Source organism: Cupressus sempervirens, chromosome 2, assembly GCF_028749045.1.
Source record: "Cupressus sempervirens isolate cs-2001-9-10 chromosome 2, ASM2874904v1, whole genome shotgun sequence".
NCBI lineage: Eukaryota > Viridiplantae > Streptophyta > Pinopsida > Cupressales > Cupressaceae > Cupressus > Cupressus sempervirens.
In genome coordinates, this window is record NC_143119.1 from 126,282,363 (window position 1) to 126,301,685 (window position 19,323).

Here is a 19,323-nt window from a genome sequence, read left to right on the forward strand (position 1 = left end):
TTTTAGCATTGGAATGCAACAAGATCCTTTCCAATGGCAATAGCATGAACATTTATCATAAAACACCTCTTGTGGAAAAACGTAATCTAGAAAGAGCAAAATCTAGGCATTTTTTGCCAAAGCGTGCCCTAGATGGAGTGAAGAAAAATGTTTTTTTTTTTGCAAGAGATTTTAACGTTTGATACATAGAAACACTCAGAAATGCCAAAACGCCCCTTGTGGAAAAGATTTCATGCCATGGAATGGAAAGATTTCAAGATTTCAAGCAAAAATGTGTTCTTGGAGGACAAATGCATAAAGTTTTGCCTTCAATCTTCAAAAATGGGTTTGCCAAAGGCAAATGAAAGCAAAATGCACCTTTTGGAGGTGATTACATGTTTTAAAATATGCAATAGGCTTCCTCAAGACCAAACGCACCTTTTGGGTGAACATGCACATTTTAAAAATGTGCTTTTTGCTCAAAAACAGGTTTAAGAGATGCATATACATGTCTCATTGGCAAAACGCACCTTTTAGGTGCAAAGACATGTTTTAGTAACTTGCAGTTGCAACCTAAAGGCCAAAATGCAACTTTTAGGTGCACATGCATATGACATATACATCTCAACTTTTTGATGTCTTTGCATGTTTTAGTTGCAATTACATGCATTCTTCATCAAAATTGCACCTTTTAGAGGTGATTGCACATTTTGCATGTAAGCATGTTGCACACAACTTAAGTGGTAAATTAAGCACATGTAAATTTAATTTTGATGAAATATCACTTAAATGAGACAAATAATTTTCACATGATCATATTAGAAATATAATGTGCAAATATCATTTAATAAGTAATATTTGCTAGAGTATTTGATTTAAAAATCAAAAATCAAATTGAACTATATAGTTAATATAGTCACTTAAGTGAAAAATCAAAACGCAAACTCAACTTAAAATGATAACATAAAGTGCACTATAGTTACTTTAAGTGAAAATTTAAATGATAAAGTAACTTAAAAACATAACATAAAGTGAATTTAAGTTATATTTTTCAAAAAGTGAAAGTCAAATTAAAAATGTAACATGATATTTTTAATTCGTGCAATTGCATCAAAAAGATCCACTTTTTGGGCATTAAATTGGTCATATCTTTTGATTGCCAACTCTGATTAAGCCCTAAGATAGATCAAATCGTAGGGAAAACTGAAAGCAATGACTTGGGCAAAACCAAAGGACTAAAAACCAACAAACACAAACTCAAAAAAGAGGAAAAGGAGATGAAGGCCTCAAAAATAAAGCATCAACAAATAGAAAAACTAAGAGACAGAGGGGTGAATCAGTAATCTGAAAAAAACCATTTTTATTGACCTTATTAGTTCTCAAACATGTGATCAACATAAACAACAACCATAAGAAGATAACCATACACAATAACACCAAATATGTTAACTAGGGAAAACCCCGATGGGGATGGTACACACAAAATGATGTACTAATAGATAAGTTCCTTGCAAGAGGATGGACTTTGTTAGGAGCCAATGAAATACATTCAGTACATATCAATCCCTGTTAAGAGCCTTTGAATCACTGTGAGGAGATTTCAACCCTGTTAATTGTGTCAACCCTATTAGGAAATGTAGACGACAAAACCACCCACTATCCAAACACCTTCAAGGGTAGACCACCGAACTCACTGTCCAACAAGCCTTGTATTATCTCTTGCAGAATAATACCAAATACAACTTATCTCAGCAACTCATACTCTTGCTCTGTCGTCTTACCATGCCTCTTACGCACTAGATCTCAATACCAAATCTGAAAACTCCTATCACAATAATCCCTTAAGATCGCTTATTTGTATATACTAATATTCTTCACTTATCGCATACACATACACAAATCCACATTATAACCAAGGAAACAAACCTTCCTTTATACCAAGTCCTCAAAATAATTCATTGAGTCGGCCTTGAGGCTTTACCCAATTACAATTACAATAGGACCTCATTAAGATAAAACAATACAGGCTACATTACATATTTTCATAATTACATAATATTGTTAGCTCACAGTCTTTACAAATCTTCACACCTACAACCTCGAACTTAGCGCACTCGATGACATCATCATCAAGATGTTTTCTACCTCTCTCTAACTTCGCTTATCCAAATTCTATCCTTGTTAAGAGATATAACTCAACTACCAAAAACAACTTCTCAAGAACTCTCTGTAAACTGTCTTCAGTAAGTTTCGAATAACTATCACCAGTCTTCAACTTTCTGCATGCACTTTTAACTACGGAATCAGGACACTCTGTAGAACATGTCCCCAACTACGCTTGACGTTATCTTTACTCCTAAAACCACACAGTCTCAGTCATTGTCTAGTACTCTGCCAATCTTCTTAGGATGTTGACATCAATGACAAACATAGTCATGAATGCAACATGTAACTACTGTAATAATCCCTCCAATGCTCTAGTAATGCTAGGATACTCCCCCATAGGACTATCATCAGCATTCATGCTAACAGCTTTTACATCAAGCATTGAGTCACCAGTATTATCATATTATCATAGCAATAGAAGACTTTTGTAGAGTTTAAAGTTGTAGTTACTTGTAAATTGTTCCTAAAAAAAGGAATAAATTGAAAAGAACCATCCCTTTGTATAATTTCAGTTAAGATCCTATTGAAGTCGCCTAGTTTCCCCTATTGCTGAGAGGCAAGTTTTATCTCACTACATCGTTGCCAAAAGTCACAATTTTGTAACTTAGAGTCTTACGACTTACAAAAAATTTAGTCAACATCCTTCAATCTGAAGAAGGTGGAAATGAGCTTTGAACATCAAGGGAAGAAGATTCAAGCATGTCTTAGATGGAGAACCAAAGCTAGTATAAATCAAGATATTGGAGAGATTGATTAGGCATTATTAGGTAGACTTGGCAACAAGGTATCTTGTTATGCCCTCAATGCCTACAAATCAGTGCAAGACAAGCTAACAAGGTATTGCAATGCTTATGTGATCATAAGTTGTATCACAACTTGGACAAGTGTGAGTTCTTCCAATCTAAGGTGAAGTATTTGGGGCACATCATTACGAGTAATGGTATTGCAATGGATCTCGCTAAGATCTGAGCAGTCATGCATTAGCTAGCACCCACTAGTGTTTCCAAGGTAAGTAGCCTCATGGGATTGGCGGGTTACTACCATCGATTCATAAAGGATTTCTCTCGCGTAGCTCATTCTATCACTTCTCTTTAGCTAAAAGGAAAGACGTATCTGTGGACCGAGCAATGTGAGTCAGCATTTGAGGCTCTTTGTAATGTCCCCATTTTTCGCCAGTCTGTGCAGTTGATAGAGTTAGTTCATCATAGCGACCCTCGTGAGCTGACAGGGTGTTTTGGGGGTCTCATGCGATTACTTACTATTTTTAGTAAGTCTATTATAGGCAATTGCTATTTTTGGCAATGCAGTGGATGGCTTGCTAGTTGGTCGTCACTTGCAATTAATCAGGTTAATAATTGCATAAGCTCTTCTCTATTTATTATTCATCGAGTTGCATTATTATAATAATGTTTATATTATTATAATAATGACTTTAAGAGATATTTCTAAAAAGCAAATTCGAAAGTTTCTAGTGTAGACTTCTTTTGGGAAACTTCCACGATTTTTGAAGTGGAGTTTTATGGAAATTTTTGCCAATAAAATCTTATAAATGAGAGCTCATTTCATTGGGAAAGACACACTTGATTATATATTTGATTTTGTGCCTTTGTGGCTTTTTCCTGGGTTCGGAACTATATGCCCTTGCTGATGTATAAGGGTTGGAAATTTTGAGAATTGCATTTGCAATTTAGTTGTTGAGGTATAGCTAAGATTGCCTAACTTCTCTACTGTTCATCACTGTATCTGAGAAGTGTTTTTCATTCCACTGCTGAAGTATAGTGCATTTGGTATTTGCTAGATATTTTCTTTACTGTAGCATACTGTGGCTAAGGAGAATACTACTGAAAAAATTATAAGTGTGAATGTTTTTCACTTTACTGTTGAGAGCTTATATTGGTGGCCGAATCTGATATTGGGAGGCTGTCATTTTTCACTATTGGACTGCGTCTGAGATTGTTATTAGCTTAATGCCAAGCTGTGAGGTGAAGTTAGTTGGACTAGCAAATTCGATTGGGCAGAAAAAAACTAGCTACATGGTCACACTTACTTCTGAAACCACCTGCGATCTGCAATTCACACGGACGTCACACCCGGCTAGTCGTGACTTGCAATTAGGAGCAGTACGGGATTAGACCAGATTGTCTTTGGCTTGCGTTGGAAGATTGTGGGGTGGCTGCAAGCTGTCTCAACACATATTTTGCTAGTCGTGGATCATACCAGTGTTGGTGATGTGCATCAGCTGCCACCTGCACATTGTCATTAACTTGGTAGGTTCACAGTCCATATAGAGGGCCAGCTAGGGATCAGCAATCAGGTTCTTTTTCTAAATTACTTACAGCACAATTGAAGTTATCAAATTCAGCGTTTTGGCCCAGAATATGATCAAACTAATAAATATTGAAATACTCTTCAAATAAGGTTCATTCAAATTTGTTCTTTCAAGCAATAAATAAAGTTATTCGATGTTTCAATTATCTGTGGTGTGGAATTTAGACTGAAGTAATTATTTCCTTTTAAGTAATTTGTTAATTTAAAATCACAAAAATCATCGAAAGGATTTTAATATAAACATTAGAAATCAAGAAATCGGTCTTCACTTCAGTATCACAGTGTAGAGACTAGTTGGGGTTTTTACACTCTTAAGGAGCGATTGACCAGTGCACCTGTCCTTGCAATGCCTAATCCTGCAAGTGATTTCATAGTGTGCACAGATGCATCATTAGAGGGCATGGGGACAATGTTGATGCAAGATGGTTGTGTTATTGCGTATGAGTCTACAAAGCTCAAGGACCATGAGTTGAACTCCCCACTCATGATTTGGAGTTAGCGGCAGTTGTGCAAGCACTTGTGCACTAGATACATTTCTTTTTGGGACACAGGTTTGAGTTGTATAATCATCATCGTAGCTTGCAGTACATATTTACTCAGCCAAACCTAAATGCACAACCACGTCACTAGATGGAGTTGTTGTACACGTATGATTTTTATGTTCATTACATCAAGGGTAAAGAGAACATGGTTGCGGATGACTTGAGTAGGAGAAGGCGTTAGATATCAGTTTAGTCATTGGGAGTGGATTTGTGTAGCCATATCTTGGAGCTTTGCCTAGTGATACTTGGTATCGGGAGGTTAGAGCAAAGATTGAGTCCAGATGTACCCTTGAGGAGTGGTTTTCAGGTTATCTTTGGAGTCCAATGGACTATTGAGACACTTGGAGTGCATTTATGTGCCAATGTCAAGGGATCTTCATTCCTTAGTTTTGTCAGAGGCACATCGTGCACCGTACTCTACACATATCGATGTCAAGAAGATGCATGTTGATCTTAGACAGTTGTACTTTTGGGTAGGGATGAGGCGCGATGATTTTTTTGCTTGATGTTTGGAGTGCTAGATGGTGAAGGTAGTGCATCAGCATCCTACGAGTCTTCTACAACCTCATTCCATTCTAGAATGGAAGTGAGATACAATATCTATTGATTATCACAAGGTATCCTATGCCATCACGTCGTCATGATGCTATTATGGTGATAGTGGATAAGTTGTCCAAACTAGCGCACTTTTCACCCATGAGAGCATCTTACACCATTGCTTTGGTAGCTCACATTTTCATGAAGGATATTGTTTAGTTGCATGAGATCCCTCATAGGATCATTTCGGATAGAGATTCAGTGTTTACTTTAGCACTATGGCAATCTCTCCAACATGCTTTGAGCTCACAACTCAATTTTGAGTAAGCCTATACCTAGTGGGGGAGGATGTAGTGCCTCCCATGTTTCCATTTTGTTCCATGGCTTATTTTGATTTGAGGGATGCTTTGAGAATTCCATGTATATTTGTATTTGAGATGCTTCGATATGATTATTGTGGTTGCTAGTATCATAGATGATAGATGTTAGATGTTATACTTATCAACTTGATCATATCTACATGATGATGCTAGTGGTGTGACATGATATTTGGTTATTTTGTATTCAAACATGGATTATTGTTTATGATTATTGGTTGGATATTATTGGACTCATTGATAGTGTGATTGTGCTACGGATGTTTATCTTGTTCTTACAGTGGATTTATGCAATGATGCAAATGGGTTATTCTACTAAAGTTTATTAGATGCTTTATTACACAATTACAGGTATTGTTGCTTCGGCTATTATATATCGTACATTTACTCCTAATGTTGTTTGTTTATTGTACAAGACTTATATCCCCGACAGTGACACGTGGAGTTAGTGATTGGGTTGATCATACTAAGCCAATGTCGTCCCTTTATGGTCGACATGTGGTATAATTAACCCTTCGGTAATTGGTAAATTTGACTCATTAAGCATTTTGTTTAGACCTATGAGCGTGTCTGTGCATTTTAATTTCCGCAGTTATTGCGGAAAATATTATTTAAATGCGAGTTTAATTATTTAAGGGAAAATATATATTGATTTAATTTTATTTTAATTACCAATTGATTTGTTGTAGTTCAATTCCAAGCAATTGAATTGCCTGATTTATTTGGGAAAAGGAGTCATTAAATTATTTTAACAACCTAACTTATAAGTCACATTGGAAAAGTGCTTATATTGGCAAATTAGAACTATATTGTTCATTCTTACTTTGCCATTTCATGTTTTTCGAGCAAAATTGCTCAAACCCTCTTGTGGTAAAATCTTGTTTTGTTCGTTGGGTGAGATTGGCTTGACGAACGTTACAAGGTTGGTCCTAATGGTTTCATAGCAAAGAAATCTTACTTTGTCGAGCATTTCAACACATTCCACGATCTAGCTATTTTATGGCTTCAATTCTCATTTTAGCACCTTTGGCTGCGAGGTCTGGCCTTCTTATTTTAATAGGTTTGCTTTGTATTAGCTATCACTTTCGATTGCTATATGTTTGAAGGATGATAACTTGTGTTCCCCTTTGTTTCCACACTTCAATTCAACCTAGTTGGATAAGTACGAACATGTATTTTTTATTTGATTTAATTTGTAAGTTTTACTGAAGTTATGCTACTAAGATTTGTGTGCGGGCTTGTAGCTCGTATTTTATTTGAGATTTGGATGTTTGATCCCATCATTCGGGAAGTGGGTTTTTTAAATATTTCATCTACTTCTGAGAACTTTAAATTTTGAGTGATTTTTATGTCGCCTCATTTTGCATGCCGCCCAGACTTGACGTGTATTTCTTGGCACTTGTCTTGGTTTTGGATTTGGAATGTTTGCTAGGTTTCCAATCCAACCTTGGTTTTACTTTGTGTGCATTGAAATTTGAGCCATATCTATACTCCCAACAATATGCTCAAACGAAAGTATTTTATATTTGATGCTTTCGGAATTTCCCATCCAAACCTTGTTTGGTTATTTGGCTTTCATGAAGTTGGTTGTGCCCACACATAAGAACGTACGTGTGTGTATGACAAGATCTTGCAAAAGCCAAACTCCCGGATATAGGCCGGTTGAGTTGTTGCCCATTTGGAGGTTGGGTTAGGAATTTGTATTACCTAAAGTCACTTATCATGTGATGAGCATGGGTATGTAAGGAAGACGTGTGAAATGACTTCTCTCATGTACCCCGTCCCAGAAGTGGCTGACAAGGTAACGTGAAGAGATATTAACAAGTGAAAACCAAATCAACTAATGGGTAATAAAACTTAATGAAAGATAAGAGAACACCTGTATGACTGCCAATCTTTTGCGGAAGTTGGTACAAGGGTATGGTGTCTGTACAGTTGTCACTCTTCTACGGAAGATGGTACAAGGGCACGACATGTGCCCTCCAGTTGGAGTTGAACCATATCAGGTATATGGCCTCCTGAGGGAGTTGAGCCATACCATATATAGCTTGACCTTGTCAATGTCAAGTAAATTACACTTCACTAAAGTCCCTAAATAGTTATCCATAGCCTAACCAGTGACCTATTATATTGCATTGTCTTCATGATCATGGTAACCCCTTTGATGATTGTATCTTGCGTTTGTGGTCGAGTCATTATCTGCATCAGCACAGTGGGTATAGGGCTATGGGTACCACATGATTGGGAGGCATAGCTACCTATACCACTACTGGGAACTGGTGTATAGAGATGATTTCAAGGCTGGAGCTTGATGCTTCACTTGGATTCTTTTGTTCTTTCTCGAGTATGTTTCCTTATGTTATACTTCATCCTTGATGCATTTGATATTATGGATAGAATGATGTATCTTTTATTACTTTTGCATTTCCTTTATCATGATGATGTTTTGTTGTGTATTATCATATAGATCTTATATGTGATCCATGATTAGTATGTTAGGCTTGTTAGATTCCTTTCTATGCTCTCCAATGTTCACTCCTCAACTTACGTGGATCCAGTACTCCCCGGTGTAGAGGTTTTATTCATTTTCATCCTTGTTTTTATGTAGTTTCGGATGTTGTTCTCCTAATGGCGTTTTGGAATGCATTTTGTCGTACAATGATGCATTTTTTCATACGGCAGATGCATTTCATTGTATGGACTTGCATCGACTCATACGAGTATGCACAGTAGTTGTACAAGCGTGGAGGAAATTCGTCTGACTCGTGGAGTTTTCTCGTATGGGAGCCATTTCTAGCTCATATGAGACTTTAGGCTATTTTATTGTGGAAAAAATAGTAGCGTTTACGCTCATTTCTTGGGGATGTGAATTGCGGTTTTGGATACCGTTTTGGGTCCTATATCTTCCTAGATCTTGATAGATCATATATCAAGTATATTTGGGGAAATTTATCTTTGAGCTTTTCATCATGTTAATTGGAATGAAATTGTATATTGTAATCATTCCGAGATTGTGATTTGGGCTTACAAGGAATATCGTAATGAATGTTAGCTTGTATTTGAGGATGAACATTGTATGCTTAATTCATATAGTTGGAAAAGACAACGTTGGTAAGTAGTGACACTTGGGTATCTTAGGCATTCATTTGTTTCAATGTTAGTCTACTGTTGCAAGCTTTGTATGATTGTTTGCATGTTTTATCTTATATCTTTAGAAAGAAAAAAAAAACATATTAGCCTATGTTTACCCTTGTTTCCAAGGATCTCGGGGCAGGGCATTACAAAGTGGGTGTGTATTGATTATAGAGCATTGAACAAAATGAAAAAAAAGAACAAGTATATGATTCCCACAATAGATGAGTTGATAGATGAATTATAATGGGCTTAATTCTTCTCTAAGAAAAACTTGAGGTTAGGGTATCATCAAATCCCGATGCAAAAGGGAGATATTTAGAAGAAGACTTTCAAGTGCTATTTTGGGCATTTTGAGTTCTTGATCATGCCTTTTGGATTAAGCAATACCCAGGCTACTACTCAGAGTTCTATGAACCAGGTAGTCAATAAGAAATTGAGGAAGTTTGTCTTGATCTTCTTTGATGATCTTGATTTTCAGTAAGACCTAGGAGGAGCATATGCAAGATCGAAAGGAGGTCTAAGTATTTTGGAGAGCAAGTCTATTTTTGCAAAGGAATCCAAGTGTGACTTTGGGATGACAAAGCTTTTTTATATGGATCACACTTCTAGTGCAAAGGGAGTGAGACTTGATCCAAAAAGGATCAAGGCTCTTATTGAATGACCTAGTCCAACTAACATCACTCAAGGGATTCTTCAGTCTCTATGGTTTTTACAGGGGATTTGTCAAAGGTCTTTTACAAATAGTAGCCCCACTTACAAACTTGACAAAAAAAGGATCTCTTCAATGATCTAAGGTAGCAGATAAGTGTTTAAAACACTTTAAAAGAGGTGATGTCTTACTACTCATTTTTACTTATCTCGTACTTTTCCAAGCCCTTTGAGTTGGAATGCAATGCATCAAGAGAATTGATTGGAGCAATGTTGACACAAAAGAAACATCTCATAGCCTTTAAGAGTGAGAAACTAAGTAGGGTGTTCAAGATCTAGACCATTATGATAGAGAGGTGTTAGCAATTATGCATGCATTGGCCAAATTCAAACAATATTTAATGGGGGACAGATATGTCATCAAAACAAATCATAATAAAATTAAATATTACACGAACTAGAAGGACCTCACTAGTAGGCAACATAAGTGGGTTAGTAGGCTACAAGCATATGATTTTGTCATATCCCCTCATTTGAAACCCTAATTACATCATGTAAATTTGGAAAAAAGGTTTCACAGTAAATAAATAATAAATTAAAATATAATAAGTAAATAATAATATTAAAATATAAGAATAAATAAATAGCATAATTATATTATTATAATACATTAATATAAATGTAAATGTGAATATAACTTATTGTGTGTTTAATATATGTTATTTGATTTATTATCATATATCAAATAAATAATTATGTTGACTTAATAGTAAATAATATTATCAAAGTAAGAAATATATAAATATATATATATATAGATATATATATATATATATATATATATATATATATAATTAGATATAAAATAAAAAAATTTAATATAATATATCTAATATACATAATAAAAATAATAAATATATCAAATAAAATATAAAACAACAAGTAATATAAATTATTCCCCAAACAATTATCTCCGTTGCAGCAATTGTATGGATAGTAAACACTCAATAAACAAATATGGGTTTTATGGCTGTAATGTCCCCTTTTTAGTCGGTGTCTAAGGATGTGTTGTTAGCCCATCAATGCAACGATCGTGGACTAATGTTATGGATAGGGAGTCTCGGCTAGTTAAGCTAGTGGCAAGTTCGTACTCCATTAGTCGGGGATGTTTACACCTGCACTTTGTTTGAGTCGGATCAGTGCACTTAATATTTATAGTGTCTATTTTGGGTAAGTCATAATTTTTGCCTTCAGTAGGGCACCTGATAGTTCGCTAGCAGTATGAAGTTGTGGTGACATTGATGGAGCTTCCAATTTAGGATTTAGTATTTACAGTAATTCAAATTATGGTCAACTATTTCTGGCAGGGGGACTTGGACTCATGGTTCCAAAGTGATTAGCTCATTCGTCAATTGGCTCAGTTTCAGGGAATTACTATTAATAGTAAGTCCGCAGTTAGAGAGGGATCCTTACTATTTTTCGTAAGGTAGATGGATGCATAATGGATACAATGCTCAACTCCCAAGCCAAAATTGAGAAATAATTATTAATGATGGAGTTACAATGATATAATTATTATTAAAGTTGTGCTTTAATAATAATTGATTACTAACTATCATTCGTAAATTAAGTGCACTTTATTTAAAAGGAAGATATAAGTGTTTATTAAAGTATACTTTATCTCGTGCACTGAAAGGAGAGGCTATAATTGAGTTGCAAAAAAAGAAAATGGTGTCAAAATCTAATTTTTAAGTTATGTGAATAGTATTTGTGAAGATATATATCTTAGAGAATTATAATAAAAAGTCATGGCAAAAGGAAAGTGATTCATTACTTGTGCATTTGCTTTGTTTGCGTGGAAAAGAAATTGAAACAAAGGTTTCAGATTTAGAGAATGAAGGATTGAGAATTTTTCCAAGTGTTTTGGCACATTGAACTAGAGAAACTATTTACCAAATTGTGTGTAATGTCCCCTTCTCCGCACTAGCCTTAATGGCGCCTAGTTGATCTATCTTTCCATTTGGATAGGCTAACAGCATATGATTTAGGATGCCAGCCAGTCACACGAGTTTGGGTTTCAGTTGAGGAGATTTAAATGGGAAATCCTAAGGTTTAAGTCACTTTATTTTATTGAATTGAAATATAAAGTACTTTATTATTTAAAGTCACTTTAGGACAAAATGACTTAAGTGACTAAAAGACGAAATAGTCTTTTATCCCACATTGCCAAGATGTTTGTGTCTCCCCACACTTCAAGGTTATTTAAGAAAGCTTTTGCCTTGGGAATGACACCATGAATTAATGTTATTTTCACAAATCCTAAAAGGTTGCTTAAATGTGACTAGATGTTCCTAAGGACGAAACCCCTTATAGAAAAATAGTGAGGCTGGACGCAAACCTGGCACTCACATTTGCATTTTCAGAACTAAGGACTGGATTAATGCTTTGAGTCTCAAAAGATTATAGCTCCACGACTGATTGGGAATGGAAGTTGATAAACCCGGATAACACACAAGATATTGTTGGCATTTGGAGTTGGGACGGCAAGGGGTGAGATCAGCTACCCATGGTAGTAGAAGAAGACACCTACATAAGTACATTTCACTCTCAGCTAAGTTGGACAGTATTGTTTTAGCAGCAAGATACAGTAGAGGAAACGTAAGCAGGTGGTAATGACTGGACAGTGCCTGCATTCTTTCCACGGTGGTACTGGGGTTGGAAAGTCTGCCACAACGTTAAACATTGGCAGGTCGGAATCACTTCCAGGCATAACATACAGAGTTTGGAGGGTCTGTTAAGACTGGAATATCACTGGTGTTATTACAGAGCAGCAACCATGACATCGAAGAGTCTCTCTCACTTATTCTGCAGAGTCTCACCAACAACACATGCATGAAGCAGTGAAGCTGGAGGTAGGATGAGAATATGGTCACAGCCAGAATAACATATACACGTGAGGAACAGTATATAACACCAGAAATCTGGACGTGAACACTGGAGGATCATTCCGATCACAGTCGGACACCATAGAGGTTTTCACATTGATGGCGGAACTACATGATAACTATCCAGTCTGCACTTCAATCATGGTATGTTTGTTTTAATATGTAATAAGACATTTGTCAGCAGATACTTTGTACAACCGCTATTGGTTTAGTATCATTGTTATAGAGCAATATTGCAACATTGTGTTTTCGAACTTCCAGCTTGAAACTTGTTGAGAGACATGATTTCGTAAGTTTAACACAGATATTCCACATCATTTATGTTAGAAATCAGTACAATGGCCTGGCATTAGTAATTGTGTTTAAGAATTTAATTTTCATGACAACTGTTTGACAAATTTCTCCTTAGACCAAGTTCCCTATTTCTGATCAAAACCAGCAGAGTATATTACATTGTGCCTGTGATGGTCCTATTCAGAGACCATAACTGTGCTATGAATTGTGATCATATGTGTGAAGGGTTTCAGCATTTTTCATCAAGGAATCAATACAGAAGCAAAGATTGATATTTACAACAATGTAAGATAATAAATGAGAGCTGTGCTGGGCTCTACAGGTTTTTGTGACTCCTTTCTAGGCTCGGCATTATATATTTGAGGTGGCTGTGATTTATTAAAGGCCCTGCATTTTGAGATAGAGCTATCCTTGTGTTATATAGTGCAGTGGCAGACTGTTGGAGGGCACCGTTTTGGATTTGTGTGGTTCGTTTTTTATTGTTGGGTGCCTCTCATACATTTCCAGCCTAGGTGTCACTTCCTAGAGCAGCCACATTTCATTGGAGGTGTCTATTGTCATCAGTGATCAATTCCAGGTTTTAATAGTTTGCAATTAATTAATGTCCCAATGCATATTGATGACCAGTGTAAATAATTGCAAGAATTTGAATTAAAATAAAATGTCATATTGTACATAGTTGCAATATATGTTGAATTTCATGCATTGGTATATGATTTAGAATTGCAAAACTGTTTAAATCAAACACATATATATATTCATAAATCAGAACTTAAGGTTTGCATGCAAAGTGTTTGACAATTTCAAACATTCACAATTGAAGCAAACCTAGCCTTTGCCAGAATTAGAATTAGAACTCGCAGGGGTTCTTACAACAGCAGTGACATAGAGATGCATACGGAGATAAGAAGAAATAAGGAGAACAAGGCATATTAGTGTAAATGACATCCAATTCTTCGATGTTCTGACAGAACTTTATGGCATCCTTGGGCATCGGCTGTAATGAGAATCAGTAATCATTAATGATAAGAAGCTGCAATACTTATAGATTGAAGACTCTTATCTTTGTCCATACTCGGATTTTCTCAAATCCAGAGTAACTATTGGAGTAATAGGTTCATCTCCAAATTAGTCTCCTTGGTGCTTTAGGTACCATTATTAGGTAAGTCAATCCATGTATAGCAAATTGTTCCATCAGACAGAGCATTGATATGAATATTAGTTGCATATAATAAAAAACAATTATCCTACAAGGAACCTAAGACATTCACAGCATTTCTTGAAACATTACTACCACTATCCATGTCTTATGGGTTATATAGGTTATAAGGAGTGTTCATAGCCAGCGTAGAGAATCCAAGAATAATCGTCCTAGATTATTAAACCGTCCGAACGAGGGACATTGCATTTTGACATTGAAAATGTCAAGTGTAAGAAAAATGCAGTTGCTGGTGCACTTTCTAATGAGGTCACATTTATGTTTTTTGAGATATATACCGATTGTAGGTAGTTGATTTCAGGAAAATATGCTAAGGATTCATAGGCAATAGGAATCGTAGAGGGAACAATACATGACAGGTACAAATGACTTGATTATCTATAAGGATAAAATTTATTTGGTGACTTTACAGCTTAAGGTGGAGATCTTAAGGATTTTCCATGAGTCATGTATGGCTGTATGGCTGGTCACCCGGGATTCTCCAAGACCCGGGATTCTCCAAGACATACAGGGAGATCCAGGAAAGGTTCAGTTGGGAAGGACTTAAAAATGAAGTCCTTAAGTATGTCTGAGAGTTCCCCACTTGCCATCAGAAAAGAGTGAGTTCACTTATCGAACTGGTTTACTTCAGCCCCTACCCATCCCAAATCACAAATGGGAATCAATATTCATGGACTTTATTACAACCCTGCCTAAGGTACTGGGTAAAGTTTAAAGTTATGTGCTTGTTGATAAGTTGACTAAATTTACACACTTCTTCATGTCAGCTACTTATACAGCAACAGATGCAACTGATTTATCTTATTTATTGTCAGCTAAAATTGCAGTAATCCCTCCCTTCTTAAGTATGAAGTCTCTACACATTCTTATTTATAGTTCATAAATTATTTTACAAATAAATATATGCCCTACATTTTCATGTAATTCTCATGAAGGTTCAAATTTACCATAGATTCTCTAACTCTTGAATGTTAAGAGATCTCAGAGACTAGTTGAGTTAAAGTATCTTGCTCAGCCATATCTCATATTATTACACTAATTAAAGAAATCAGTGTTCACTCTCAATTTTGCTAGTATTGTGAATTTTACGAATTCACTCACTCCAAGATATTCTTGGGTTAGTCCAACAACCAGTCTCTTCTACAGAACAATTGGGTCTCAAGTCTAAAGGTTGTTAGAGGCCATCATCAACATTATGCAAATTGTACATTTGAATCTAGTGATATTTGCGTAGACTTTACATTCTTTTGACTGTTCATAATTCCATTCCAATAAGTTTGAACCACATTATGGTTAATTCTGTCTGTGTTCCTCAACGCAGATTATAAATTAGCATTTAGGTGCTTCTGCCAAAAGCTAGAAATTTTAATTTCTTTCACACCTACCAATGCTATGAGTATAGAAATTTGATAAAGCAACTGCCTAACTTTGATGCAATATGACATAATCATGAGACGGACTACAATAATGCATACAAAGTCAATGGCTACACACCTCACAATCATCTGCAAGTTTTACAAGGCGCTCCTCTTGCAAATCCCATTGTTTAACAATGACCTGAAATTCATGTCTCAACTATCAAATTAATCATCTTGCACAAACAACCAATAATACTAATGGTGTGTTAACAGCAGGAGGCACCCAAAATGTTATGTTGGTAGATTTCAAAATTATTATAGATGTAGGAGCCAAAAACTATAAAAGACATAGTATGAAATGAAATCGAGCAGACATCGATTCATACTAATGAAGATCAAAATTTAATGCTACTAAAAATTATAAGAATTTTAAAATGGAATCTAACTAAAAGTAAATTGCTGTTTCCCAAAGAACTAGCTAAGTTATTTTTGTATGACTAAAAAAAATCAACAAAGAACATCAACTTTGAACACAGCTTGGACGAAATAAAAGATGTTTAGCAAACTAATATTAGATATAATTTAACATAAGACCATTTATCATACGAAATGTGTGTTAATCATGTAAAAACATCATTTAAATTTGTCTATAAGGTAACTTAAGTTTAAATTACAACTACCAAGTAATTTCCTCATTCAATAATAAAAACAAGCCACATTCATTGAACTGTGTGTCATCTAATTCCCTTAAGCCTACCAAAATTCACTATTCACTGTTATGTCTCCTTTCTTGGAGCAAATTAGTAATAATATCATAATGCCCCCTCTCTAAGCTAGACAATTGGTGAATGTTGTTCCTCGGATTCTTGTGGGCTAATGTGGTTGGTTAGGGAACTCCATGGTTCTTGGAATTTTATTCCTTTGGCATTTCATAGTCGGAGAATGAGCTCAGTTTTCAGCATGCTGCGTGGTTAGACTATCAGAAGCATTTTTACCCACCCAAATTGAGATTCAGATTTCTTGGAGCCCACATCAATTTATAGTACATCACTGTTTTGGCTTTAGTCATGTCTCCTCATCATTAGCGACACCTTAACATAATCACAATTGATATCTGATGCTCTTTTGGTGTTTCCACAAATTAAGTGAGTGCTTTAAAATAAATGCTTATGATATAATATTTTATTAATGTTTCACTTGAGCATTTAATATCTTAAGGTGACTTGGGAATTGGCAGATTATCTTCCTTTGCAACTCGTGTGGGAGATAGAAGTGTACTTCCCATGCTTTTGGATCAGATTCACTCCTTTGGTGGTGTCAAGGCCTTTGTTTCATTTGAACATCACTAGAATATATTGTGAGTTTTATAAAGAGAAAGCCCTTCTAAGCTAACGCCTAACTTCAAGAAAGTTTGACTTTTATTCTGAAATATTCTTTTCCGGATATTTACTAAAAGCCCTTGATATAAAACTTACAAATTGAAAACTAAACAGTAAACCAGTATTTGATATAAATTCCAGAACTTAAATTGACTTTATAACCAACAAATATGCATACAAGAAAACTCAGAAAGGCTTGTTTGATTTCCTCCAATATTCAGAAGTACAAATATAAGCAAGAGATGATCACAAAATAACCGTCAAATACATTACTATATTATACAACAGCAATACAATAACATACAACTATCCAAATGATTCAATCTTATAAATAGCAAAAATAGTTAGATTGGCAAATGTAGATAAAACCTGTAAGAAGGCTAGGTTTGCATCCAACCTCCAAAGCTTCTTCAAGGGTTTGCATCCTCAAAGAATAACCAGTAACTATTTCTAGCTCCTAGATTAATATTTGTTTTAAATATTATAATCTTCATAACTTCCCATGTGGAGCTTGTTGTACCTTTATCACTTTTCTCAATGTGATGCACACTTTTTTAAGCAATGTGGGATAAAGCACCATTTTTGTCCTTTAGTCACTTAAGTGAACATAGTACCTTTTTTAAAAATAAAGTGACAAGTTAAATGAACTTTAATAGTCACTTAGTCAGTAAACCATATAATCATCAGGCATTAAAATAACTGACCAAACGAACTCGGATAAGCACGTGCAATAGCTCGTTGGAAAGCTCTCAGCAAGACGCTTCCAAACCAACACTGAGATATCAAAAATACTAAGCTCTGCTTACTTACTAAAAATAGTAAGCATCCGGACAACCTGCCAAAACTGCTCTGATGGGTCTGAAACTAGAAATGTCTAGGCCAAATCTCGAATTGAACCCCGTCAAGAACCTTTTCGCCACCGAAACCTAGGCAAAGTGAACTTGCAACACAATTATAATGTCCCAAAAAAAGGGGACATTACAAAGCCTCCCTTCTCAAAGATTGCTTGCCCTCAAGCAATTCGCTCATACCTGCAAAAACCAAATGCCAAGATCCCAACTAGTCTCAAGAATGAGTTTCTACTCCGCAACTGATGTACCCCGGCATGCATCTTCCCAAACTCAAAACGGTGAAACAGTATAATAGGAATCAATGTGCCAAATAACTGAATGTCAGGATCCCAAGTCTCACCATAAAGGGACACCAACTGCAATGTGTTGTTGCCCCGTGTGCCAATACCCTCAGTCAAAAAGAATGCCTCACTCCATGAGTGACCCTGCAAGCCTCTACTATCAAGTGAGGATGGGAACTCAATAATATACCAATATCCACCCCAAGGTGATAACAACCAAACTCTCCACCTAGCTCCCCAATAAAAGGCAATACATAGGGATGCTCCACCTAGATCCCAAGTGAAAACTTGAACACTCTCTGAGATACCACTGACCAACTCCTGTAATATCTGTACCATTGTACCATCGTACCACTCTTGCAATATCTGTACCGATGAGAATGACAAATCTAGCCAATCTGACTCCACCATTATATCACCCTGGTGAAAACAGAGTAATCCTAATCTCTCGAAGTTTGATGTGTCAGAAGACTGAAACACATAAATCATAATCCTATGACCATGTAACCACATAGCATAATCCACCAAACGTAAGGTACTATTAATACTTGGATCCTCGATCACCCAATCAACACGATCTTGGATAAGGGAAAGGGTGGTTGGTGAATCACCATCAAGAATGCTAGCACTGTCTTCAATACATTGTTGGATAAAAAAATGTAGACACCTCTTGTGGAACATAGGGTAGTGTATGTTCTCCCCACTCATCTACAAATAACTCTTTGACCCCTGAAGGCCAAATAGAATCAGCGAATATACTACTAATATACACCGGCGAATCACTGATAGCTGGAATATACCAACAAGGAAAATCACCAATCAACAAGTAGGTTGTGACCATCTCATAAGAGCTGGGAGATAAATCTCTAGGTAAGCTGAAAAATCCCTCAGAGCATGCTAAGATAAATCTGAACTTCCAACTCCACAATGAGTATCCACGCTTATGTCAGAGTCTTCGTAAAAGGAAGGTTCACCATTAATTGAAATCTTTGAATTATCCTCACCTGTTGCATCACTAACCACGTGCTCATGTGAAGATGTACAGCTGCTGTCATAAAAATCAGAATTTCCAAACTCATCAATTTGTTGATCCATAGAATTTTTTTCATCATAGAAAGTCTCAGACAAGGAACACGTGATTGAATTACATTGTTTTCCTTCACATCTACCCACTTTATGAATTTTTTCAATGATTTGCATGATTTCTTGTGCCTTTGAACCATGGTTATCTTCTTCATAAGTGGGGCAGCTATCTTCTTCATAAGTGGCTGCCCCACTCGTTTA

The 19,323-nt window shown here is 35.9% G+C and overlaps 1 protein-coding gene across 3 annotated transcripts in view; it reads right to left on the reverse strand.

The window, feature by feature from the left end:
• Positions 1-19,323, reverse strand: part of LOC149571360 (AAR2 protein family) — a 308,404-nt gene that overhangs the window by 216,668 nt on the left and 72,413 nt on the right. For all 3 annotated transcript variants that reach the window (XM_089812903.1, XM_089812904.1, XM_089812902.1), the window contains exon 5: positions 15,665-15,727. In XM_089812903.1, coding sequence (XP_089669029.1) covers positions 15,665-15,727 — 63 coding nt within the window. The remainder of the gene's footprint in view (positions 1-15,664; positions 15,728-19,323) is intronic.